General features: G+C 33.3%; 4 protein-coding genes across 9 annotated transcripts; 1 reads left to right on the top strand and 3 right to left on the bottom strand.

Moving 5' to 3' along the window:
• Positions 1-2,236: 2,236 nt before the first annotated feature.
• Positions 2,237-5,288, top strand: LOC129880096 (PLASMODESMATA CALLOSE-BINDING PROTEIN 3-like). The gene is made up of 4 exons (XM_055953967.1): positions 2,237-2,520; positions 3,229-3,474; positions 3,575-3,608; positions 4,633-5,288. The coding sequence occupies exons 1-4, from the start codon at positions 2,466-2,468 to the stop codon at positions 4,904-4,906; spliced, it is 609 nt and encodes a 202-aa protein (XP_055809942.1). The 5' UTR covers positions 2,237-2,465; the 3' UTR covers positions 4,907-5,288.
• A 90-nt stretch (positions 5,289-5,378) lies between these two features.
• Positions 5,379-10,836, bottom strand: LOC129880095 (alpha/beta hydrolase domain-containing protein VTE7-like). Of its 5 annotated transcripts, XR_008765331.1 has the most exons (12): positions 10,550-10,835; positions 9,045-9,139; positions 8,868-8,965; positions 8,703-8,752; positions 8,434-8,538; positions 8,123-8,218; positions 7,926-8,015; positions 7,484-7,576; positions 7,261-7,356; positions 6,547-6,612; positions 6,185-6,437; positions 5,379-5,526 (listed from the first exon to the last, which is right to left on the bottom strand). XR_008765331.1 is itself a non-coding variant. In XM_055953963.1 (11 exons), exons 1-11 carry the CDS (start codon positions 10,745-10,747, stop codon positions 6,264-6,266), a joined length of 1,161 nt encoding a protein of 386 aa, XP_055809938.1. In that variant the 5' UTR covers positions 10,748-10,835; the 3' UTR covers positions 5,890-6,263. The 5 variants fall into 5 exon arrangements, 4 of the variants coding, with proteins under 4 accessions (XP_055809938.1, XP_055809941.1, XP_055809939.1 ...); XM_055953963.1 differs by lacking the exon at positions 5,379-5,526 and having other exon boundaries at positions 5,890-6,437; XM_055953966.1 differs by lacking the exon at positions 5,379-5,526 and having other exon boundaries at positions 5,890-6,437; positions 9,045-9,161; positions 10,550-10,637.
• A 591-nt stretch (positions 10,837-11,427) lies between these two features.
• Positions 11,428-16,345, bottom strand: LOC129880094 (alpha/beta hydrolase domain-containing protein VTE7-like). The gene is made up of 10 exons (XM_055953962.1): positions 16,089-16,345; positions 15,058-15,152; positions 14,881-14,978; positions 14,715-14,764; positions 13,994-14,089; positions 13,791-13,880; positions 13,274-13,366; positions 13,065-13,160; positions 12,251-12,316; positions 11,428-12,138 (listed from the first exon to the last, which is right to left on the bottom strand). Exons 1-10 carry the CDS (start codon positions 16,275-16,277, stop codon positions 11,905-11,907), a joined length of 1,107 nt encoding a protein of 368 aa, XP_055809937.1. The 5' UTR covers positions 16,278-16,345; the 3' UTR covers positions 11,428-11,904.
• Positions 16,346-18,464: 2,119 nt separating this feature from the next.
• Positions 18,465-21,803, bottom strand: LOC129880093 (alpha/beta hydrolase domain-containing protein VTE7-like). 2 transcript variants are annotated; one of them, XM_055953959.1, is made up of 10 exons: positions 21,502-21,803; positions 20,449-20,543; positions 20,267-20,364; positions 20,095-20,144; positions 19,820-19,915; positions 19,620-19,709; positions 19,362-19,454; positions 19,171-19,266; positions 18,982-19,047; positions 18,465-18,875 (listed from the first exon to the last, which is right to left on the bottom strand). In XM_055953959.1, the coding sequence occupies exons 1-10, from the start codon at positions 21,700-21,702 to the stop codon at positions 18,606-18,608; spliced, it is 1,155 nt and encodes a 384-aa protein (XP_055809934.1). In that variant the 5' UTR covers positions 21,703-21,803; the 3' UTR covers positions 18,465-18,605. The 2 variants fall into 2 exon arrangements, with proteins under 2 accessions (XP_055809934.1, XP_055809936.1); XM_055953961.1 differs by lacking the exon at positions 19,620-19,709.
• Positions 21,804-26,306: the final 4,503 nt, after the last annotated feature.

Genomic DNA, 26,306 nt, shown 5'->3' with positions numbered 1-26,306 from the left:
ACATAAATCAAAATAAAATAGTATTTTCTCATACGCAAATAGTACTTTGAAATTGAAATGACCATTAATATGACTAGAGTTTGACACACACCCAAAAAGAAATAGAGATAAAAGGATATGTGATAGAGACCATAGCTTTTCGATTTTCATGAATAATTAACTCATTGACTATATATATTGGTTCCAAAAATTTGAAATATTATTTAGAAATTATTTTAAATATTTGTCTGTTTATAAAATTGACTTATTATTTGGACTACAAACTTAAAATATAGTAGTATCTGAAATTTGAAATGATTGATTTTTGGAAATATTCAAAAAAGTTCAAGTTGCCATGCTTAAAACTTCAATTTTATTATCGTGTTTAAATACAATTCTAACTTTCAAATATTTTTTTCAACTACAAATACTATTGTTTTCAAAACTCAATTTGAAAAAGATATTTAAAAGTTAATTTTTATTTGGACGTTAATTTAACTTGAAAAAGAGTTAAAACCTCGTGAGTAGGAAAAACTTTCACCCCAAAAACTAATAAAAAATCACAAAAAGTACTCCCTTTGTTCCAAACTATATGGTACAATTCAAATTTCGAAAGTCAATAGTTTAATTTAAACTCATAAATTCGAGCATGAAATTTTAATATATCTTTTTTTGAATTAAAATTTATATATTTAAAAATTATGTAAAAAATATTATAAATCACAATATTCATAATTTAAAATATTTAAAAGATATAATTTTTTTTTTACATAAAATAGACCTAATTGTGAAACTATTTACTCAAATTGGATTCAACACAAACTATTTACACTTAATAGACTTATGACCCAAATTATTCATCATCTTATCCAACTTTCTCTCTTTTAATTTTGCGCATGATGTCATGCTGACGCTAACATCACTGTTATTAAATAATCCTCTGTAATACTCCATCGATATATTAATACCATATCGGTATCATATAAAATTGAACCTAATTCTCTGTGATACTCCATCGGTATATTGATACCCTATCGATATCATATAGGATTAAGCTTTTTTTTAAGAAATAAAAATAAAATAATTAAGAGAAAATTATTAAAATCACAATCTTATTTATTAAACTCTAAATTAGTAAATATATTCTTTGTGATAGTCCGTCGATATATTGATATCATATCGATATCGTATGAGACTGAACTTAACTCTCTGTGATACTCCGTCGGTATAGTGATATTCTATCGGTATCATGTAGGGTGCGCACATGACGTCAACGTGTGAATTTTAAAATAAATTTATGTCATTTAAAAATAAAAATAAAGTATCAAGTAATGAGATATTTAAAGATAAATACTTTTTTTAATTTATAAATGTTATTTTTCCAAAAATTATGAATAACTTTTTTATTTAAATCTTAAAATTTTAAAAATATCACATAAATTATAATGAATGAATTAGTTTATTTCATTATATTGAAGTATTATCTGTCTTGGAGATTCTGAGATTTTCTTAGTACCTCCATTGAAATGCCAAGAGACACAATAAGTGCAAACTTAAACAGTGACAGCACAACAATAGCAAAAAGCCTTATGGGGCCTCTTCTGTTTCAAAGGCTGTGTGACGAGATAGTAATAAGATTTGTATATATTTTATTTTTTTAAAATTTTATTTATAAAATTTTATCGAATATATTATCGTCGTTTATTTGTTTTGATAACTCTTTTATTATTATAATAAAATATTATTATAAAAAATACATAATATAATATAACATTGTCATAAAAAATTAATCAAAAAATTTAATTGTTACCGAGAATAACAGTTATAGAGGTGTTTGATAGTATCTACCATCTCATTTCATAATATTTATCATTATGTAAGGTCTTTTTGAAACAATATTATTGAAAAATTTCAGGAAAATAATTTCATTTATACAAAACACATCCAATTGTTTCAAGTTTGAACCATGGTTTGGTTAAATTCTAACCACATAGTTAAGTTTATGACCGTTTGAAAAGCAATGCCACTGACATACATAGTACAGAGTATATACATACAGTCAAATACATGACAAAATATGCTTTGGCTTTTGCTTCTCACTATCCTAAAACACATTCCCCCATACCCCCACTCATTTAAGTTTTTGTTCGTTTTAATTTGTTTGATCTATTTTAATTTAATATAAAATATAAAGAATTAAATTTTTAAATTTTATTATTTTAAATTAAAAATATATTAAATATAAAATAAAATTTTATACATATAAAATGCCACTCAAAATGGACATTGAGCCTCCACCTTCCACCTATTTTTTTCTTGTCTCGAGAGTTCCATTTCCCTATAGTACACTTTCTCTGTTTCCCTTGAAACATCTCTTTTTTCTGCTTCTTCTTCGGACTATATTTCACTAGCTCTACTATTAACCTTCTTGAAAATACAGGGAACAGTAATATCTTCATATCTACTTCTTAGATCTTGGCACAATCATGGCTGCTTTTGTACTGTCTTTAATACTTCTCTTGGCTTTAACTGGTTACTCAAGTAAGCTGCTTGTTGCTTCTTTCTCTTCAAGATTTTCTCTTTTTCTTGTATTTTCATCAGATTTTGCTCTTAAGTTGTGTATCCAACAATATCTTTTGATGTCTCTTACTTCAAGATTCTCTTTTTCCTGCATTTTTTCAAATGTTTCTTGCCATGGGTTTATATCAGATTTTGCTCTTAGTGTGTATCCAACAATTTCTTTTGCTGTTTCACTTCAAAAATCTCTTTTCTTGTGATGGGTTTGTTACCAGATATTGCTCTTAGTTGGTTATCCTGCAATTTTTTATTCAAAGATAAGAGTTTGTTTTAGCTCTCTCACTTCAAGGTTCTCTTTTTTGTTTCTGCATTTTGTGTTTCACCAGATTTTCCTCTTAGTGATGTATCCAAGAACTTCTTATTCAAAGATTTGAATTTTTTGTTTTTTGGCTTTCACTTCAAGATTCTGTGTTTTTCCTGCATTTTCCATGTGCTTCACCAGATGTTTCTCCTTAGTGGTGTATCCAAGAACCCTTTAGTCAAAGATTGAGTTTTTTTGGGGGCTCCAACTTCAAGATTCTCTTTTTGTTTCTGCATCATGTGTTTCACCAGACTTTGCTCATAGTGGTGTATCCAACAACTTCTTATTCAAAGATCCAGTCCTTTTTCCTTGACCATTATAAAAAATTTCTCTTTCTTGAGCTGATTTCATATGGTGGTCTTTTTTTCTAGGTGGTGCTAATTACTGTGTGTGCAAAGATGGGTCTGGGGACCAAGTTCTGCAGAAAAATATAGACTATGCCTGTGGAAATGGAGCTGACTGTACTGGTATCCTTCAAAATGGCCCTTGCTACAACCCAAACACTATCAAAGATCACTGCTCCTATGCTGTAAATAGCTATTATCAGAGGAAGGCTGCAACTGGTGCTACTTGTGACTTCTCTGGAACAGCAACTTTGACTTCAACTCTACCATCCTGTAAGTTCTTGAATCAACTTATTCTTCTACTCTTCTGGTTTCCCCTCTTTTGATAATAGTCACTGATATTGTTTCTTTTGTTTCTTTGTTTTATCAACAGCCACTAGTTCTGCATGCTACCAGACCACAGGAGGGTATGTTTTCTTTTAAGTTTTATTATTTGTGATGTTAAATCTTGTCAATATTGAATGCAACATCTCCACAACTTGCATCAAGTCCATAATTCTTTTTGTTATTTTCCCAGAATAAGTTTTTTTCCCTCTAGGACAAAAAATGATGATACTGCCCTTGATTTTGACACAAAATAATAAGATTTTTTGTTCTGCCCCTGTTAGCTTCACCTTGTAGATCATTCTTAACTTCTTGATCTTGGAAAAAGCTTTTTTCCCCCCAAGATTCAGTACATGGAAGCTAAAACTCAACTCTCTAGGTAAAAAGGACCTAAAAGATGTGCAATTATTAATGCTAGATTAATTTGACTGTATGAATGAATGGTTGAAAACTTTTCCTAATATAGTGGCCTTTTTCTCTGAGGATATAATTAAAGATTGTTGTTAGCTGTCTCTTCTTTCTTTTTACCAAAATCTATCAATAGTCATTTTTAGTGTCCTAACTGTGACAATAACATTCAAACAAGATGAGTTAGATTCATCATTTATATATCCCCATGTGACCTGTCTTGATAATGATGTAATCTTTATGTTAATATTTTATTTTTCACTTTCTCCCATTGTCGTAATGAAAATCTTTTTAAGTTGAAATGTGTTTTCCAGCTGTGATGCAAATATTTTATAAGAACCAAAGTCATTTCCACCATTTCTCACAATTTATGTAACATGGTTACTCTGGAATATACTATAATGACAACAACAGAGTGTTAACTAAGTGTCAATCTCAAGCAAGTTGAAGGCGGCTTCCTGTCTTAGATGGACTTTGAGTTTCTTTATAGAACTAATAATTGAATATAGTGGATGGACGGTATAGCATTGCTCCTGTATTATCTTGTGATTTCTGTTTCTATATGTTGTTTCTTATAGTTCGATTATCATTAAGCTCTACCCTCCCCAGCCAGTTATACTGGGTATGTTGTTGTTGTAGTGGATGGATGGTGTAGATCTTGTTCTTTCTCTCGTATATAATATTTTTTACTTCAACCAGCAACACTGGAGGTACCACAACCCCAACTGCACCAGGAACCACAACAAATCCAGGGATAGGAACTGGGACCGGCACGAGCACAGGCACAGGCACAGGCACAAGCACAGGAACTAATACGGGTATTAACAACCCAACTTTTGGGTTAGGACCAACAGGAAGTGGTGGCTACAACCCAGATGGCAGTGGCACAGAGGCTCTTCATCAAAACAGACTTTTTTTCGCCATAGCACTTTTGTTTACAAGCAGCTTGTTGGTGGTATGCCTAAGAGTGTAAAGAAAAAAGTATGAATGTGAGGCATTGAATGAAAGAAGGGTATGAGAAGATAATGGACTTTTTGGGTACAAAGTATGGGTAGCATTTTTCAATGGTCAGCAGGGGAGAATCATCTGGACACACTTCCACTTGGACTTTTTTTGTTATTTTCTTCTTGTTTCTTTATTATCTCCATCTTCCCTTTCCTCTGGTGAGTGGAAAAAGTTGGAATTAGATTCCTTCTTGAAGTGGAGATGTGGCTGTTTCTGGGGGTAGTAATATGTACTAGTAATGTAGAAGAATCCTGATCTCTTCTTTTTAGATTTTCCTTTTTGTATATCTAGAGAAGTAGAGACTGTATTTTTTATTTTAGAAATTTAATCAATGAGTACTTGCTACCCTACTCAGCATCTCTGGTAATCTGTCTCTCTAATGTTTTGTATATAATATTAAAGAATATGAGCAAAGTATAATTGAAAACCCAACTTTAAAAAATGCACAAATAGGAATAAGTTATCTGAGTTGTCAGAGTGAATGGAATCTTGTTTTTTCACAAAGAACAAAACCAAATAAGGGTTTACTTCACCACCCTTTTGCCTGGCATCTTACGTAATGAATCAAACTAGTCTTCCTTCATACAACTGTAAATGAAATGAGCAAAAATTATAAGAGATCAAGATTTTGAATCTCATAGAGACAAAAGAAAGTGGAATCTTTGTGGTCAGGATATTGTAGTGCATTTGCTAGCATGTATACAGTCTTGCACATTACGCAAACACCACGGTTAGGTGCAAAAATGCATGAACAACTTTAAGAAGTTTCAAAGCAAGATCTTTTTGACCTTGTTTGGTTTATACAGACGAAAAGGGCTAGGTAAAGTGAATCTGGACTGAAAACTTGTTTGGTTTCTTTATTAAAAAAAAGAGAACACTAATAATTGTTTCACTTGGGTGACTCCACTGCACATGCATGTGTTTTTTTATGATATAATAAGGGATAATGACTTGGTAACTACCTTTGAACTTTGTGAAAGGTTGTACTTTTGTTGCACAACAAGACATGTCAACAGCAAATCAAATAAGTTCAAAGTAACTGGTAATTGACATAAAATAAGATTAGCATGTGCTGGAAGATAAATAAACCAGAATGCTAAAGCATTCAGCTAATACTGTGCTCAAGTATTCAGTTTATACACTTCTCTACTGGACGCCAAAGCACCTTTGATAAAGACACGTAGGCAATAAGGTCGACGTGCTCAAAGAGTGGGAGCATATTCACCATTGAAGCTGGCAAACTAACCTCATCACTAAGTAGAATCAGGAAGTCGGATCTTCGCATGTGAGATATGCTAACTATCTGCTTGTACAAGTACCAGTAATCAAGCTGGAACTGAGATGGTGGGGACCGATTCAGGATTTGCCCTTTGTGCTTGGTCAGGGCGAACAAAGTCCACTATCAACCTGGAGACAGCATCAGGCTTCTCCACATGAGGGATATGGCCACACTTCGGTATTTGGCGTAGAATTGCATTTGGAAGCTCACAATGCAATCTCTGACGACATAGAAGTCAATGGACACTTCAGCAACTCTCCGTGTACTGAATGAATGGCTGCTAGGAGCTAACAGGTTTATATTGTTCCAAAGTTTGAAAAAAAACATACCACTGCAAGCTTGTAGTCAATAATCTGATCATCTTCACCCCAAATTATTAGTGTATTTTGCTTGACCTGTATAACAGGAGTCATAGCATGAGAATGCTGTACAATTTTCCATTGTGACAGCAAGGAAACCAGTAGACAACATAGAAAATGGAGCTACAGTTAGAAACACTCTTAATGCCATGTAAAAGCAGAATCAGAAGCAAGCTGAATCAATCAGACTCGAGATCCATTAGGTTGGTGAGTGTTGGTCCCTGCAAATTATGAGGGCCACAGAAATAGAGTGCCATTGTAACTTTAATTTAATCTACATACCACATCAATGATTTTAATGACATCTAAAGTTAATAGGTTTGTAATTTCAAGAGAAGTTGTGTGGTGTTTGCAGTTTATACTTATGGCATATCACTTGTCTGGTCTGTTTTAGAACAACACAACAGATAGCATCTCTCTTATTTGAACATATTTTTCAAAACTAAAACCAGTGCACAGGAGTTCCTGTATTTAGACTCCAACAATTACATGCCCAAATAACAACCATGCTAAGATGAAACTAGTAAGATAAAACTCGATATTGCTAGTCTTCGTGATCCAATCATTGTCTATTAAATACGGCAAGAAAATGTTTCTTGATACTAGAGTCGATGCAAAAAGAAAGTGACAAAACGCTTGTCTATTTAGGATATGCTTAAGAAAATTTAGTAAATCTGCACATACATGTTCTATCTGAGAAATGACATTGTAACCTCCACTGATCATGAAATTCACCAATGCATCCTCCCACCAAGGTAATGAACAATGTAAGCGGCCAATCTGGATAGAAAACCAGCTAATCAGAAAGTGTAAAACAAAGAGCATCAAAAATATGCCAGAAGCACATTTTGAATATCTGATCTCCATGACTTTTAGGTTTCTAAAAAGATCAATGGCTCAAACTTACATTAGTCCAGTCTATGCAGGTACTTAATGGTAAGCCATTGAAAACTAATGAAGTTGCATATAAGCGAAGTGGGAGACTTTTCAACAAGTAGACCTGCAGCAGGTTGTTCTGGATTAACTAAACGAACAAATACAGATGGCAGATACTTGAAGAATGCAGCTGAAACATATCCGAGTACATTTTGGTAACAAATTGATACTAAGAGTTCTTTCTTTAGTTGGGGTTTTGCAGCATTAAGAGAAAGATCTGACAGACAAAGAGAGCCTAGATCGATCATCATTAACAATTAGGCAGAAGTTTCTCCACTTGTTGAGTTTGCTAGTCAGAAACCAAGTTGTTAATAAACCACAAACATTATAACATATACGTTATGTTACATCAAACAATCCAATCTGGCATAGAATATATCCCTTTGTTTTAAGAGGACTAGGAGGTCACTCACCCCAGCATAAGCTACTGCTTTGGGTAAGGTTGCAAGGTTTCCTGTACCTTCCGTGTAAACACTTGCATCAATTAAAACCAGCCTATGAACCTGATAAAGTAAAAGCTACTTGACGTAAGCATAAAAAGTACTTTCTTCATACATGAAATTAATCTACAACATCTGGACAGGGATCCTAAGTCACCGAATGTACTTACAGCTTCTGGATATTTAACAGAAAAATCAATAGCAACAGCAGATCCAAGACTAGGTCCGACAAGTACCATTGGCCTCTTGATGTAGGTAGACCACAGCTGAAAGACAAACGAGACTGAGAATTTTCAAAAGATGTAAATGGAAAGTTCTTTAAGAAATTTAATATCCGAGTAATACTTCAACATGGTCTTAAGGCCAGGCCAGGACGATCTGCCTGACCCTTATTACACTTTTAGCGATTACTACAGATAGACAAATAAACACTAATTCGATATTTTCATAGTGTAGAGCTGTGTGAAGTAAGCAAGGGTACCCCTTCTTTATGCTGCATAACTGGATATAATACCATTGCATTCTGCACAATGCACAATGGGGTATAACTGTGTACTTGATCCTGCACGCTAAGTATTATATTACACTACAAGGAAAAAGATGATTGTAAGATTTACCTAAATTTTGAACTTAGATATGTAACTACACATTTATTATTAGTATGCATAATGAAAGTTGAAAACTACTAATTCCAACCTTTCAAGTTTGTATGCACTAGATTAGAACATATATTTTGGAATCAGGAGGTACCTGGTAAAGATGATCACGCTTGGAAGCTACATCACACAGTGGAAGCCTTCCTTAAATATCACAGGAAACAAAAAATGCAAAACCATGAGCAAGTCTTTGGTTTTGTTTGAAAAAATCTTTTTGAAAAATAAGAAACTGAGAAAGCGCTAAAACAAGACAACATACCTAAATCAGAGAAACCCCATCCAAGGATATCAACTGCCCATGTCTCCAATCCAGCCTCCTCAAGCATCGGAAGTGTGTACCTCCACTCTAAACATGAGCTGAACAATGAGGTATAATGAACAACAGGAGCACAGCAAGAGAAAGTGATCAGAACTATTAGCTTAGCATGAGGCATACCTATCAAAACCATGAAGAAGCACAACTGGATTGGCGTCTGTCTGTTCTTTTGGCTTCACACAACTACTCATGACACATCCCTTCGATAAGTTCACCTAAAATGAACCAGCAATGAAGCTGGACCATCAAACAAAGGCAGTAACCAGAACTTCATAAAGAAAGAGAATGATTAATTCAATTCAGTGCATTATTAGTTACCAGTTTCAAAAACAAAAGAAGAGAATGATTAATTCAATTCAGTGCAATATATCTAGATATGCGACTTTGTTAGGATTATAAGGACAGAATACATAAAAGAAGAATGATTAAGTTGCATATGATAGGTGGACACCTCTGTGACAGAGGATACACTACTGCAATGGGTGTACTCGCACCTGCTCCATTAGGTTCCAAGTGTGTGTGTGTGAACAGGGAAATACTTGTAAAATATACATTCATACTAAGTCAGTACGCATCGCGTCACAAAGCAGTGTGTCCAGTAGTAGTCAGCACCCAAAGTCTTAAAATCATGGATCCGCCTCTATAAAAATATATTCCCTGCTTCCCAATATATGTTATTCTTTCCATTTATGGGATGTCCCGAAATGTTCGACAACATGTCACTTCTATACTGCTTTCACTGCTTTCAAGAATAAAGTTCATTGAACTATCCAAATTATAGACTGGGATGTTATCTGTATTAAATTCAATTTTTCACCAATTACATAACTATTTTCTTGCACTACCACCAAAAAATATTGAAGTCAAATTAGCATCTTCAGATCCTAGGTTCAATTAAATAGAGTCATATAAAATGTGCTGGAAAGAAAACAACTTAAGAAGATCAAAAAAGGAAAGTTAAGAACTCTCTTGTTCCTTGTAATCTAATCCATATCTGACATTCACATGCAGAGGCATAAAAATAACCCTTGTAGCTGCAATAAGTACTTGCATCCATGAGTGCAAATCTTGTACTATTGATTTTAGGTTCTAAAACACTATTCCCGCTTCAATTTGTTTGTCTTACTTATCTTTTTAGTCTGTTTCACAAAAATTATCTCTTTCCTTTTTAGGAACACATTAGTTTCAATTTCTCGCATGACATGTTACATGTTGATACATTCTACCTCTCCTTAGTTTAAAACTGCGAGATTCAGAAATCTTAAATACTTTCTTAAAGTGCTCACCAAGTCAAAACCAGACAGACAAATAAAAACATATGGATTAATAAAGTTTCGAATTTGCTACCTATGTGGTAATATTTGTCCAAAAGAACAAAACTTTATTCATCAGAACAGCACCCATTTCATAAAAAGTACTCCTACAAAGTTAATTTTGTTGCATGTCAATTCTTCATACACTAAACAATATTTTACCCATTTCAGAAAAAAGTACAGAATTTCCCCCCAATTGAATTCCAATCTTTCAAGCACTTCGAAATTCTACTCCTTGGGTTCCTCAACAACCAAATGAAAAAACTATCCAGAAATTATCCCAAAAAAGATAATAGCAACAAAAAAACATACTGGTATTCTGTCAATTCGTGAAGCCAGCTTTCTTGCATAAGGGTCTTTAATCTTCTCCACTTGTTTAGGAAGAAAATCGGGAAATTCACCAGCCCAAATCCTTAAACGCCTCGAATTGGACCATTTCAAATTGGGTTCGATTAGGTGAAATGCCGGAGGCGGAGAGCCGCCGGCTCCGGCTGAGAGCAGTGTCAACATATTCTTTGTTTCTCACTCACTCAGCCCTGCACGGTGGCCACTGGTTTTTCATACTGAGAAGAGAAGACAATACCAAAAGGCGCCGACGTAATATTATCCAATCATGTGGCTAAAATTTTAAAATTTCACCCATAAATTTACATTTTTTAAAATATTTTTTTATACATATATATAAAAATAATAATTATGAGGTTTATTTCAATTTTCATTTGTTGAAACATTATATTTTGCTAGCAAGATAAAAGAAGAAATTATGGTAATTTAACCTATCGAGTTTTCTTAACATAAAATATCCTAAAGGAGTTCAATGAGGGGGTTGGGGAAATCAACAGAATTTCGACTTATTAAGAATATAATTGTCAAAGATTTAAGATACAATGTTAGTGGAATGTTAGTAGATAATCCAGTATTGTTTCACTTAAAGTGTGAGAGGCAGGTAATAGTATTTTAGTTATCGTGTAGTTTCTTTTTCTTTCATGTGTATTAATATATGTTGTTTCATCTGCTTTGTATTTTGATATTTTACTGTCATATTTTTTTGGCAACCCCGCTCATGGACTACTTTGACTTTAGGGATTTGCTTCATCATTAGTTAAAGAAGAGAGACAAGGGGGAAAGTAACTTCTCTTTTGAGAAGAGGATCTATTAGAAACCATTAGGAAACCATGCAACCATTGGTGCAGAAAAGCTTAATCTTTTAACAAGATTACAAATAGTAGAAACATATATCAGTCAACTAACTTTCCATCTAATAATATGCCTCAACTACGATAATTCAAGATATGTTACACAAGAAAAGTTCAACAATGCCCCAAGCTATTTTTTTCACAACTGTGGGTCTTGGGCCAGCTTGTGTGCTCCTCGACAATTCCCCCAGCTGCTACCTCTCACCAAAAATATCGAGTGACTCAGCCCATTAAGGCTTGCACTGCTCCAAGCTATGATTCACCGGTCATAAACTCTAGCTCTGAGTATCAAAGTAAAACTGAAAGAAATATGTCCCAGAATTCTAAAGTATTTGCTGATTGCATAAATGTTCAGTTTATTACACTATGCACTGGATGCCAAAGCACCTTTGGTACGTTGGTAATATTGTCGACGTTGCTTGAAGAATGAAATCATAGTTCACCATTGAAGCTGGCAAACTAACGTCATCACTATGTTGAATCAGGAAGACAGATTGAATATGCTAAATATCTGCTTGTACAAGTACTAGTAATCACAGGAACAGAGATGGCGGAGACAGAGTCAGGTTTCGCCCTTTGTGATTGACCTGACTGAACAAATTCCGTGATCAACCTGGAGACAACATCAGGCTTCTGCACATGAGGAATGTGGCCACACTTTGGTATTTGGCGTAGGGTCGCATTTGGAAGTTCACAATGCAATCTCTGAGCACATAAAAGTCAATGGACACTTCAGTTATTACTCCATCTACTCCATGTTTGGCTGCTAGGAGCTAACATGTTAGTAATATTTTCCCGAAGTTTGAAAGAAACGTACCACACCAAGCTTGTAGTCAATAATTTGATCATCTTCACCCCATATTATTAGTGTTTTGTGCTTGACCTGTATGACAGAACTCCTAGCATCAGAATGCAGGAGAATTACCCTTTCCAGGCAAAGAAATCAATAAATCCTAAGATAAGCACAAAAATTGGAAATTCATGATAGTACAGAACTAATAAACCAAATTTTAAGCAACACCATTGAGCATGGAATTAATGATTCACCGTATCTTAACTCAGGAGCTCCTAGAAACTTCACCACATACAAAATTAAACTGGAGATAGCATCTAACGCTGGATTTTTTTTCAATGTTGTTTTTTCATATCTTCATCAAGATTGCAGTTTTGGTGAAATTGGAAATGTACAATGTTGTACTAATAGGAAAAAATATGACGCGAGTAAGTTTTTGTGTTATGTGATAAGTATATAGGAGATTTTCTATTTCCTTTCAGAAATTGATATCATGTGGGACAACCCAAAAAACGAAAACTGATAATTAATTGGATAGGAAATAGGAATTACTTGAAGCAAGTGGTACGGTTTCCACCTAATAGTTGTGGTTAAAGAAAACATGTGAACTTCACAGTATGCCAATTTGCTGGACAGACAAGACTTTGGCATATCACTTACTAAAACATATTTTCAAAATTAACCATTTGGCATGAGTTTCTGTATATAGACTCCAACATTTCACATTTACAGCAAGAAAATGTTGCTTTATACCATAGTCATGACAAAAGAAAGAAACAAAGGTGGATGTCTATATAGGAAGCCATTAAGATTATTTAGTACGTAAATTTCCACATACATGTTTTATCTGATCAATGACGTTGTAACCTCCGCTGATCATGAAATTCACTGTTGCATCCTCCCACCAAGGTAATAAACAATGTAACCGACCTATCTGGATAGGAAATCATGTAAAGGTTTGATAAAAGAAGTAGTGCAGACACACATTTTAAATATCTGAGCTCCACAGCTTTCAGGTTTCTAAAAGATTAGAGTGTCAAAACTTACATTAGTCCAGTCTATACATGTACTTAATGGTAAGCCATTGAAAGCCAATGATATTGCATATAATCGAAGTGGTATGCTTTTCAACAAGTAGACCTGCAACAGGTTTTTGTCAAGATACTGAAAACAAAAAGAAATCATAGATGGAAGATACTCGAAGAATGCTGTAAGCATATTTTAGAACATGTTATATCTATGATTTGGATCAGAATATTTCCCTTTGAGTAGTCCCATGAATCTAGAACGGGTTCTTTCTTTATATGGTGTTTTGCAGCACTAAGGGAAAGATCTGACGAACAAAGAGCCTCAGTATACAAGGGATGCTTATCTTGGATCAATTAAGTTGATTCAATCATCATTAACGATTAGGTAAGAAGATTCTCTCCTTTTTATTTAAGGCTAATCATAAACCAAGTTATAGGTGAAATAACAATCCTTATGATAAGGATGTTCAGTTACATCAAATGGTCAAAATCGAGATGAATGTATCTCTTTATTTTAAGACTTGGGGAAGACTCACCCCAGCATAAGCTACTGCTTTGGGTAACGTCGCGAGCTTTCCTATACCTTCCGCATAAACACTTGCATCGATTAAAACCAGCCTATCCACCTATAAAGTATAAGTATTTCAGAGTTAGCCATAAAATGATTCCTCCTTGATACTAGAAAGTAGAAACTAATCTATAAAATGGGTAGGGATTCACAGTCATTGAACGTACTTACTGCTTCTGGATAGTGGACAGAGAAGTCAATAGCAACAGCAGACCCAAGACTCGGTCCAACAAGTACCATTGGCCTCTTGATGTAGGTAGACCACAGCTGAAAGAAAAACGAGACTGAAAAATTAGAAAACGAGTTAACAGAAAATTCTTATTGCCCTTATAGTGGTTTTTACAGATAAACTTAGATGAAGTAAGCATTACACCATTATTTCCAAGTTGGGTCTCTGCCTAGTAAGTAAGAGAGCTCCTCTATGATGCTATATAACTGTGATATTATAGTACTGAACAATAGTGTAATTGTGGAACATTTACCCTGCATATTAAATATTTACTTAGCCTACACTATTCGGAGCTAATTGAATGTGACTTTTAACTTAATTTTGTACTTATAAAGGCTACTTCTTTTCTACCTTCACAAGGTAGAGGTAAGGCTGCGTACACACCACCCTCCCCATGCACCACTTGTGGGATTACACAAGGTATGTACTTGTTGTATAAGCTACTTTTACATTTATTAGAATTTGCGATAAAAGAGAATAATTCCAGCCTTTCAAGTTTGTATGCACTGGATTAGAACATATACAACAACATACCCAATGTGGTCCCATAATTGGGGTCTGGGGAGGGTGAGGGCACCGCAGACCTTACCCCTACTTTAGTGGGGTAGAGAGGTTGTTTCCGATACTAGATTAGAACATATATTTCATTAAATCAGTGTGTACCTGGTAAAGATGATCACGCTTGGAAGCTACATCACACGATGGAAGCCTTCCTTAAAAATCACAAGGAAACATAAAGGGATGAAACTATGAGCAAATCTTGAGTCTTTGTTCGCAAAATCTTTTTGAAAAATGAAAATTGAGAAAGAGCTTGAAAAAAACAACATACCTAAATCAGAGAAACCCCATCCAAGGATATCAACTGCCCAGGTCTCCAACCCCACCTCCTCAAGCAATGGAAGCGTGTACCTCCACTCTAAACATGTGCTGAACAATGAGGTATAATGAACAGCAGGATCACAGCAAGAGAAAGTGCTCAATACAACTAGCTTAGCATGAAGCATACCTATCAAAACCATGGAGAAGTACAACTGGATTGGCCTCTTTCTGTTCTTTTGGCTTCACACAACTACTCATGACACAACCCTTCGAAAAGTATACCTAAATGAACCAGGAGAAGCGAATTAGATATTCAATACAAAACAGGAGAAGCAAGATACTTAGATATCTGAGTTTAGGATTAAAAGGAGAATACATATTCCATACAAGAAGACTGGTTAAGTTGTGAATCATGGGCAGACACCTCTATCACAGCAATGGTCACATCCATACCCGCTGCATTCATCTAGGTATTGTGTGTGATATACATAAAAAGCTTTTAACAATATATATACTTATATTAATTCCGTATGCATTGTCACACTAGTATGTGTAGTAGTACTCAATACCTGTCTTAAAATCTTGGATGCGCCTTTGCTATATTCCTAAACAACCATGACTAAATAGAAAGTATTCCCTCCTTCCCAATAGCCAACACTTCTTCCATGTCATTTATGTAAAACTTTCACATGTTTACCCGAAAACGTTTTCAGTTTTACACATTTGGTTGTTAAATTTCTTGGAAAACATTTTCTCCACGAAAACAAGTTACTAAAATGACTTCAAAACAAGTTCCATAAGTGGTATCCACTCCTTCTTGTCCTCCAACACAACCCCCATCCATGTCTAACGTCCTCAGTCAGAGACATCAAAATATCCCATTTGCACAAAGCCACAAAATTACCCAATACACGCGCCGTGAGAGGTAGTAAGTAATCCATGCACACAAGGTGGCACAGCCACGACCAACATACTCCACAAATGGAGTTCAGAGAGTGTAGGGATCTTGCATGCATGATGGAAGTCTTAATCTACTGATTTTAGACACTAAATTTGTCTAAAGAAACGGATTTTTTGCCAATCAGCACCGACCCATTACAACAAAAAGGACAGATTTTGCCCCCATTGATCCCCAATACTTCGAACACAACGAAAAATCAGCTTCACATACACACCAAAAAAAAAACACATTTTAAAAAAGAGAGTGGAAAAACGTACTGGCATTCTCTCAATTCGTGAAGCCAACTTTCTAGCATTAGGGTCTTTGATTTTCTCGACTTGTTTAGGAAGAAAATCCGGAAAATCACAGCCAGCCCAGATCGTTAAACGCCTCGAATTCGACAATTTCAAATTGGTTAATGCCGGCGGAGGAGCACCGCCGGCTCCGGCTGACAAAAATGTTACCATAGCAGACGCAGACCGAGAGTTACTACTGGGTTTTTCTGCAAAGATTCAACTTTTCCGAGAATTTACTAACCCATTTGGCCATTCATTAGCCTAAAAAATACCAATCTGTCTCAATTTACGTGTCATTTGGACATGAAAATTTTAAATTTTTTAAAAATAAATTTTATATATTTGAAAACTATATAAAATAAACTTAATAAAAAATGACAATTCAAAATATTTACAAAATATTATATATATATATATATATATATATATATAATCTGAAATGAAATTATTAATTAGTGAGAAAATATATAATTATTTTAAATTATAGTGAGTTTTTATGTAATTATGTAGAAATATTGTGTAATTAGGTAGTTTTTTCAAAATAAATAAATAAATAGATTAATGGGAAAGAGCTACAATAAAACCTTGATAAAGTAATAATCTCACTAAATAAAAAAAAAAATTCACTCCCGACTTGGGTCAATTATATTAAAGTAATATTTTTCGCTAAATGCATTATATAATAATTAAAAATAAAGTATTAAAGACCCAGAAAAAATATGAAATAATAATTAATAGAATACATCAAAAATTTATAAATATTAATCAGTCAATAATACTAGACCAATAACTATTTCTTTTTAAAATATGATTCTATAATTGATTGTTTTTTCTTTCCACCAAAACCAAAATAATGATAAGACATTATACTTGGATTATAATTTTTAAACATTTAGCTTTTTCCTTTTATAGTTAACATAAAATCTCTTCATATTCTATATACATGAATACAATTAGAAACATTAAACTTTACTAAATTCGTTTAGTTTTCATAGATTTAAATAATAAATATGCAAAGACTAAACTTTTTAGTTTTCTTGCTTTTAAACTTTTGAAATTCTTAATTCAAATATTTTTTTTCTTTCTTATGGCACATACTGCAAAATATTCTTTAAAATAATAAATATTTATTTATCAATAAATAAATATTTTATGCATTTATCGATAAACTAATAATCTCGATAAATAAATATTTTTTTCCGATCCCAAACATATGCATTTATAGAGGTTTTACTGTACTCCATTCGTTTAAAATTTTGTTTTGGTCTATTTTGATTTGATACATAGTTTTAAAAAAGTAAATAATTTTTAAATTTTATAGTCTTGAATTAAAAATATGTCAAATATGGGAGTGTATAAATTAAATTGAATCGACGAACCAAGTCAAACCAAAAAAAAAAAAATGATTTGTGATTTGGTTTGAGGTTGAAAAAATAAATCTAACCACTCTTGATTTGATTTGGTATTAACAGAAAACATAAGTCAAAATGATCCCTAACTGAACCAACAATATATATATATATATATTATTTCAAATTTAGATTTGTAAATATTTTATTTTGTATTCAGATTGAAAGTTACAATTACATTATTATAGATTTCAGATCGCAAGTTAACAATCTACTTTGTAAAAGAAAAATGCTATGTATTCAGTTTGACTGTGGCATTTAATATAAATTTAGCATATCGAATGTTAATATTTCAAAGAAAGTATTTTGTACTCATGTAAATTTTTCAGTCTTTTTGAAGATTTCTATTCAATTAACGTTTTTAAAGTTCTAGCCTATCACACAGGTAAGTAAGAATATATTTGATATATTTTTCAATCATCGTGTAATTGTAAGAAAATCAAAATAAAAATCCCGACTAAAATCAAAATTTTAAAAAATAATCTTATGTTGATTTGTTTGGTTCATAAATTTATTAAATCAACACAATTGATTTGTTATTTTTTTAATGAAAAAACAAACCAATCGATCTATATACACCCCTAGTCAAATATACCAAAATGTCCTTTAATCTTGTGATCTGAAATATGTTACTTGAAAAGTTTAAATTAAAGAGTTTCTAAAGAGGAAAATGGTCATTCATTTTTAAACGAACTAAAAAGAAAAATAGGCCAAACAAATTGAAATAATAAAATTTTGGTCATATTGTTCCTTTCAATTATGTTTTTTGTTTGTTTTTCTTTGGCTTGAGGAAAAAAAATAGGCTAATTAGAAAGAGATCTAATTTAGATTATGTTTGTTGTTTCAAATTTAATTCCTCTTCAGTATCAAACTTTCATTCTTACCTTTCATCCTTTGGGAACATATTGCACAACATTCTTGTGAATCAAATTTGAGTATTCTCATCATATCTAACAATGACATTTTTAACTTAATTGGCTAAACAACTCTACATTTTGACTATTTACCTTTATTTATATACGTACACAAGAAAAATAGTATTGGTTTATGACAACATAAAAAGGGCAAGCCCGATGCACTAAAGCTCTCGCTATGCGCAGGGTTCGGGGAAGGGCCCGACCACAAGGGTAATGTCGCGAAATTGAAGAGATGGTGGAGACACCGGCTGCTTGTACAAATACCCGAAATCATCACAGGAACAGAGATGGTTGAGACAGTCAGTTTTCACCCTTTGTAATTGATCAGACTGAACAAATTCCGCGATCAACCTGGAGACAACATCAGGCTTCTGCACATGAGGAATGTGGCCACACTTTGGTATTTGGCGTAGAGTCGCATTTGGAAGTTCACAATGCAATCTCTGAGCACATAAAAATCTATACACTTGAGTTATTACTGCATATTTGGCTGCTAAGAGCTAGCATGCATGTTAGTAATATTGCTCCGAAGTTTGAAAGAAAACGTACCACTCCAAGCTTGTAGTCAATAATATGATCATCTTCACCCAATATTATTAGTGTTTTGTGTTTTACCTATATGACACAACACCTAGCAATGAGAATGCTGAAAAATTTTCCACGAGGACAAGAAGGAACCAGAAAATGGAGCAAAACGATAGAAGAAACACTCTCACTTATTAGTAAATTTCCACATACATGTTCTATCTGATCAATGACGTTGTAACCTCCACTGATCATGAAATTCACTGTTGCATCCTCCCACCAAGGTAATAAACAATGTAGACGACCTATCTGGATAAGACAACTAGTAAGTACAGATGCACATTTTTAAACATCTGAGCTCCATGACTATCAAGTTTCTTAACGATCACAGAGTCAAAACTTACATTAGTCCATTCTATACATGTACTTAATGGTAAGCCATTGAAAGCCAATGATGTTGCATATAATCGAATTGGTATGCTTTTCAACAAGTAGACCTGCAACAGGTTTGTTGTCAAGATAGTGAAAACACAAAGAAATCATAGATGGAAGATACTCGAAGAATGCTGTAAGCATATCTGAAAACATGTTATATCTATGATTCGGAGTACAATGTATCCGTTTATTTAGAGAAGGATGACTTGGGATGAACTCGAACTCACCCCAGCATAAGCTACTGCTTTTGGTAAGGTTGCGAGGTTTCCTGTACCTTTCGAGTAAACACTTGGATTGATTAAAACCAACCTATCCACCTATAATGTTAAAAGTACTTGGGAGTAAGCCTTAAAATGATTCCTTCTTCATACTTGAAATTAATCTGTAAAATCTCGAAAGGGATTCACAGTTACTGAATGTACTTAACTGCTTCTGGATAGTTGAGAGAGAAGTCAATAGCAATAGCTGATCCAAGACTTGGTCCGACAAGTACCATTGGCCTCCTGATGTAGGTAGACCACAGCTGAAATAAAAACAAGACTGAAAAACTAGAAAACGAGTAAACGGAGAATTCTTATTGCCCTTGTACTGATTTTTATAGATGTATAAACTTAGACGAAGTAAATATTACGCTATTATACCCAATCTTTCAAGTTTGTATGCACTGAATTGGAACATAAATTTCACAAAATGAGTAGGTACCTGGTAAAGATGATCGCGCTTGGAAGCTACATCACACGATGGAAGCTTTTCTTAAAAATCACAAGGAAACATAAAGAGGTGATAGCATGAGCAAGTCTTCAATATTTGTTTGCGAAAAAATTTCTGAAAAATGAAAATTGAGAAAGAACAAAGACAAGAACAAGATAAATACCTAAATCACAGAAACCCCATCCAAGGATATCAATTGCCCATGTCTCCAATCCAGCCTCCTCGAGAAATGGAAGCGTGTACCTCCATTCTAAACACGTGCTGAACAATGAGGTATATCTAATGAACAACAGTAGCACAGCTAGAAAAAGTGATCAAAAACTATTAGCTTAGTATGAAGCACACCTATCAAAACCATGGAGAAGCACAACTGGATTGGCCTCTTTCTGTTCTTTTGGCTTCACAACACTACTCATGACATGATCCTTCGAAAAGTTTACCTAAATGAATAACCAGCAATAAAGATGAACCATCAAGGCAGTAAAAATAAGGACTAGAATGGATTCAATACAAAACAGGAGAAGCAAGATATTTAGATATCTGAGCTTAGGATTAAAAGGAAAATACATACTCCATACAAGAAGATGTGGATCGTGGGTGGACAACTCCATGGCAGCAGGTATACTACTGTAATGGTTACATCCACACCCGCTGCATTCAGCTAACTATGTGTGTGTGATATATAAGAAAACAATATATATTTATATTGGTTGTTGTCACCGCCGCATTGGCGGATCTAGGGGAGCGGGAATGGGTTCACCCGAACCCCTCGGCAAAAAAATAACACTCTATATATAGTATAAATTTTCTTTATTTATGTACATATATTAATTTTGAACCCCCTATACAATAAACAAAATGTAGATTAGTGGTAAAGACTCTTCCATTGCACTCCTATGTCTTCAAATCCCACCAATTATATTACTTATTTAGCTTGTGTTAATTTTTTTCATTTATTTTCAACATTTAACTTTTGTTATTTTTTTTGATTAATTTCCAGAATAGCCACGAGACCACTGGCCAACTATGATTATTTTTTTAAAAAAGAAAGTGTTGGAATAGTGAATTAGAGATTTCTAATCCCAAAAAATTAATTTTTTTGTGCCTATAAACTATATACTAATGTCTCTTTTAGATTTGTGTTTTATTGACTTATTCACGTGTTTATACTTTTATTTTTTCAACTGCTTGAGTGAAAATTCTGAATTTACCATTGATGACCGCGGCAGAGCATACAAAGAAGTGGAAGGGTGTTCAACATATAAAGATATAAGTGTCAAAAACACACCTAAACTATTCATTTTTTTGAATTTCATTGAAATACCTAAGCACATCAAAAGATACATAAATCATCCCAAAAATAGCACAATTTTTTTAAAAAAGAGCGGAATAACATACTGGTACTCTCTCAATTCGTGAAGCCAACTTTCTAGCATAAGGGTCTTTGATTTTCTCGACTTGTTTAGGAAGAAAATCAGGAAAATCACGGCGAGCCCACATCGTTAGACGTCTCGAATTCGAACATTTCAAATTGGGTTCAAATAGGAGAAATGCTGGCGGAGGAGCACCACCGGCTCCGGCTGACAAAAATGTTACCATAGTAGAAGCAGACGGAGAGTTATTACTGGTTTTTTCTGCTACATAATACAATACTCATAAAAAGAAAAATTCAGCAGCCAATAATTTATGTAGAGATTCGATTTGACATTTGCCTAATAAATACCCTACAACGATGTGGCGTTTTGCATGTGTTTCTTGTTTTAATTTTTGTTCCTAAATGGAGGCTTTTAATTTTTACTTTTTGTTAACAACGAAAGTTCGGCATGGCGGGATGAGACAGAGTGTTGGTCCGTTAAAAATTCTCATGTTCAGAAAATGTATGTTGTAAAAGTGAGAATGTTAAGGTGGATGTATGGGCATATAAGGAGTGATAAAATTAGGAACGAGGATATTCGGAATACGGTGGAAGTGGCCACCGTCGTGGATAAGATGCAAGAAACGAGATTGAGATGGTTTGGAAATGTGAAGAGAAAACAGATGCCCCTATTAGGAGGTGTGAGAAGTTGGTTATAGTAGGTACGAGGAGAGGTAGGTCGAAGAAGTTTTGGGGAGATGTAATTAGACAGGACATGACTCAACTTCATGCTACTGAGGACATGACCTTAGATTGGAAGGTGTGGAGGGAGCGTATTAGACTAGAATGTTAGTAGATAGTGGAGTGTTGTCTTACTTTCTAAGAGTTTAATTAAGCTTGTTGGTGTTTTGTCGTCGTACTAGCGATATTATTGTAGTTTTCGATCGATTGTGATGTGTATCGTCGTCTATTATTTATTGTGTTATGATTATCACAGTATTTTTTTGTTCTTGGTCCTTTCCTGTAGGATTTGCATTGCCCCGTGTTAGTTGCTGTGTTTTTTTCATTGTTTTCTTCTTCCTTGTCTATGAATTTGTTGCACTGATTTGAGATCTTTCGAAAACAACATTACTACTTCCATGAGGTAGTAGCTAGTAAGGTCAGTGTACACTATACTCTTTCTAGACCAAACTTGTGGAATTTCACTATATATGTTGTTGTTGTTGAAATTAAATATACAAATATACGTAGAATGTACAAAGATAATATAAAAATATATACTTATGATTTACATTATTTTTTTTACTAAACAAAACTTACGAAATATTATGATGTAATAATATATAAATATATATATATAGTTCTATAAGAAAATTGTTTATGTCATAAGGAACATGAATTAATGATCAATACAAAATAGAGACACTTATTGTAACGGACTTGCATTAAAAATACAATGCACGAAAAAAAAATGGGGGAGGAATTACAAAATAGAGATCGAATCAAATACTTATAGATAAAAGTTTTAACAATCAATTAATTTTTACTAATAAGATGAAAGTTCAGACAATTAATATCCTTAATAATACTCTATCAATACGTGATATAATTTTGATTGATATCATATAAAAATGAACTATTTCTTAAAGGAATGAATTAATTTTCTATAATACCTTATATATGTATGATACATGTCATGTGGTATCACAATACATATATATACTGTAACAATATATTACTTTGCTATTATATTATTATTATACATTAACTTATACTGCAATTGCTATTGATATATTATTTTGATGGTGCTGATGGCACTAGGTTTCATTGAAGACGTATGAAATAGTTGCTAAACATTTATATGTTAGTACAACAATTTATTTTGATGACCAAACAGGATTTGGAATTGACATTTTATTGTTTCAACTTACAAGAATTGATTTTGATGACCAAAATATGGATTTGACGTTTTGCCTAACAAATTGGAGAAAATTTCTTAAATAGCGCTATTTGAACTAAAAAAAAATTATGTGGGGGTGGAGTGGCGTGGGGAGATTGCTAGTGCTATAGTGGTGCTATTTTCTCAGATTTACAAAAGAAAATGAAAATTTTCTTAATTAAGAAACAAAATGATATTTTGATTTCAAAATGTAATAAAAAATATTATGAGCCCGTTTGGATGGGCTTAAAAAAATTAACTTTTATGTATGAAGTGTTTTTAGAACTTTAAAGTGCTGAAAGTTATTTTTATAAATAAGCAGTTGAGTGTTTGGATAAAAGTGCTTAAATGAGAAAAATTATGTGAATTTCAGGATTAAAAGAATAAAAAGAGTAGTTTGGGAATTTAGTTAAAATATAAGGGATATAAAAGTAATTTTCATGGTCAAAGAAAATGACTTTAAGCACTTAGAAAAAAAAAGTTAGGAATCCTAACTTTTCATTTTTGACTGACTTTAAGAACTTTTTGGCTTAAAGTTAGCATTAGGCAAACACGTCCAAAAGCTGAAAAGGGGCTTTAAGTTGGTTTTGACCAACTTAAAGCCAATCAAAACGGGCTCTATATTTGCGTGCATAATAATAGTAGAATATATTGTATCAGTGTGAATAATAAGTGTATTTATGCCTAGACAATATTTATGTAGTAGAATACACTATATTTGTATTATAATAATAGTAAAATACATTGTATTTATACAATTAATAAGTGCATTTATACAATATTTATGTAATTATGAACATATTTTTAGGGTATATTGGTGGAGAAATAACGCTGAAATAAGAAAATATGACCTTAGAGTTCTTCACATAAAATCTTGGTTTGGGGGTCGAATAACGATCCGTTTTAGCTGAAATTTGACATGTGAGTTTATTTTATCATCAATGAACATAATCGAAAAGAAAATTTCAGATTTGACTTCAATGACTCGGGATGACTTTTTGACCCAATTTTTTATCTGAAAATAAATATAGCAATATGGGTGTCATTGGATTCATATTCTTATGAAGATTATGTATTTGAACAGATTTTGATCGTTCGGAAGCGTTACGAAAGGCTCAAGTTTTAAAGTGATTATTCAATTTAATTGAGGTTTAACTCTAGTTTTGAAATTCAAAAAATATGGGAGTTGACATGTTAAGTGGCATCAAGATTAGGAACGTGTTTATAGATTTGCTTAAATTTTTGGGTCTAGGCTAGACATATGATAATAAGGGTGTTGTTAGTTTTGAAATCTTATTGTGATTATTTATTTGACTAGATTACGTTGATTTGGAGACCCAACGAAAAGGGAAGGCTCAAGTCCCGGAGTGATTACTTGATTAATTAAGGCAAGTGAATTTCTAAACCTCAGTTTAAGATTGTAGATGCTTGTATTTCCGTGTTATGTGTATTGGAGAGTAATGAGAATTTGACTGGGTTATTGACTGTATGATTGGCCTTAAAAATGAAGATGAGGGGTATAAAATGGTGATCTAATGACATGTATTGGTGGAATTGATATGTTATGATTATGGATTTATTTTGGACATGTGAAATGACTATGTTGATGTGAGATAGAAAAAATTATTGTTGTTGTCATGTTATTATCATGAATTATATGAACATGAATTGATTGCATTGGTTCTGATATATTGTGTTGAGACTAAAAATGATATGAAACAAAAGGGGTCGGGCCACACGCTCCATGGCAGATATTATGAAACAAAGGGGTCGGGCCACACACTCCGTGGCAGGATATATATATTGAGGGGACGGGCCACACGCTCCAATCTCCATGGCAGGTTACATGGACAGAAATGTCCCATATGGGTTCCGAACTGTAATTCAGCGGATGTGTATCGATAGGACAGATATGCATCATCTCATTGCATTGCATCGCGTTTTGTTGATATTTGTGAATTCGTATTTACCTCTTTATTTCTCTGTATATGCTAAACTTGACTTGATATGATTCATTGATGAAACTATTGATGAGTATTCGTGGACTGTATTACTGTTATTATTGTACAAGTGTAGAGTTGGGCTGGTTTTATGTAGGTTGTAGTTAAGGAGGTTCGGTTGGGAAGACAGGAGTTCTTGTATCTATTGAGCTTTGCTTAGTTTTAGTTGTCCACTTGCTGAGTACCGTGTTGTTTGGTACTCACCCCTTGCTTCTACACTTGTGTAGGTTGTGAGCCCGGACCTGCTTGATCTCTTAGTGTTGTCTACCACGTCTGAGGCTATCATCTCGAGTGTTGAGGTAGTTGTTACATCCATCTAGCGAACATCTCTTACTCTTTTATTATGTTTTAGTCCTATTCTAGAGACAAAGACATTGTGACTGTATTTCTTTTCATACTTCGGTAATATATTAGTGGCTTGTACACGTGACAATCAATCTTGGGGGAATTGAGTTTGTTTTACGTGGTTTCGGTTAAGTTAAATTTTGATTCATTTCTTTTTTTTGCAGCATTTATTTTCTGTTGGGTATTAGACTGACTTATCTCGGTGGGTTGAGATGAGTGCCATCACACCCGGATTTGGGTCGTGACATTTATATAACATAATTCGAATTTTGAAAATCAAAAAAGATTTTTTTTACCGTCATTTATTTGTATGTTTAAATTGTTAATTTTGATGATTTTTAATATTTTTTTATGTAGTTTCTAAATATATAAATTATTTTTTTTAAATCTTAAAAATTACTTGTCCAAATCCATGGTTAAGAAGGAAAGAACCTAGGATTTTTTTAAAAAAAATTAAGCTTTAACTATTTTATATGATCAATAAATGGGAACGTATTGTATGAGTGGAATTAGTATTTAGACTATGAATGGCAATCCTAGCCGCATTGATGAAACTTGTTAAAGT

Source organism: Solanum dulcamara, chromosome 2 (genome assembly GCF_947179165.1).
Source record: "Solanum dulcamara chromosome 2, daSolDulc1.2, whole genome shotgun sequence".
In the NCBI taxonomy this organism is placed as follows: Eukaryota; Viridiplantae; Streptophyta; class Magnoliopsida; order Solanales; family Solanaceae; genus Solanum; species Solanum dulcamara.
This window is presented reverse-complemented; position numbering and strand designations above follow the sequence as displayed.

Excerpts from the sequence above, each read along its gene's own strand:
- LOC129880095 (XM_055953963.1), bottom strand. The coding sequence starts at position 10,747 with ATGTTGACACTGCTCTCAGCCGGAGCCGGCGGCTCTCCGCCTCCGGCA. Across the intron at positions 8,966-9,044 it reads CTTCTTCATGGTTTTGATAG|CTCATGTTTAGAGTGGAGGT; the intron begins GTATGCCTCATG and ends CTCATTGTTCAG. Across the intron at positions 7,577-7,925 it reads AAGCAGTAGCTTATGCTGGG|GTCTACTTGTTGAAAAGTCT; the intron begins GTGAGTGACCTC and ends AACCTGCTGCAG.
- LOC129880093 (XM_055953959.1), bottom strand. The coding sequence starts at position 21,702 with ATGGTAACATTTTTGTCAGCCGGAGCCGGTGGTGCTCCTCCGCCAGCA. Across the intron at positions 19,916-20,094 it reads AGCGCGATCATCTTTACCAG|CTGTGGTCTACCTACATCAG; the intron begins GTACCTACTCAT and ends TTTTTATTTCAG. Across the intron at positions 18,876-18,981 it reads TTGACTACAAGCTTGGAGTG|AGATTGCATTGTGAACTTCC; the intron begins GTACGTTTTCTT and ends TTATGTGCTCAG.
- LOC129880096 (XM_055953967.1), top strand. The coding sequence starts at position 2,466 with ATGGCTGCTTTTGTACTGTCTTTAATACTTCTCTTGGCTTTAACTGGT. Across the intron at positions 2,521-3,228 it reads GGCTTTAACTGGTTACTCAA|GTGGTGCTAATTACTGTGTG; the intron begins GTAAGCTGCTTG and ends CTTTTTTTCTAG. Across the intron at positions 3,609-4,632 it reads TGCTACCAGACCACAGGAGG|CAACACTGGAGGTACCACAA; the intron begins GTATGTTTTCTT and ends TACTTCAACCAG.
- LOC129880094 (XM_055953962.1), bottom strand. The coding sequence starts at position 16,277 with ATGGTAACATTTTTGTCAGCCGGAGCCGGCGGTGCTCCTCCGCCGGCA. Across the intron at positions 13,881-13,993 it reads CTGTCCACTATCCAGAAGCA|GTGGATAGGCTGGTTTTAAT; the intron begins GTAAGTACGTTC and ends TATACTTTATAG. Across the intron at positions 12,139-12,250 it reads TTGACTACAAGCTTGGTGTG|AGATTGCATTGTGAACTTCC; the intron begins GTACGTTTCTTT and ends TTATGTGCTCAG.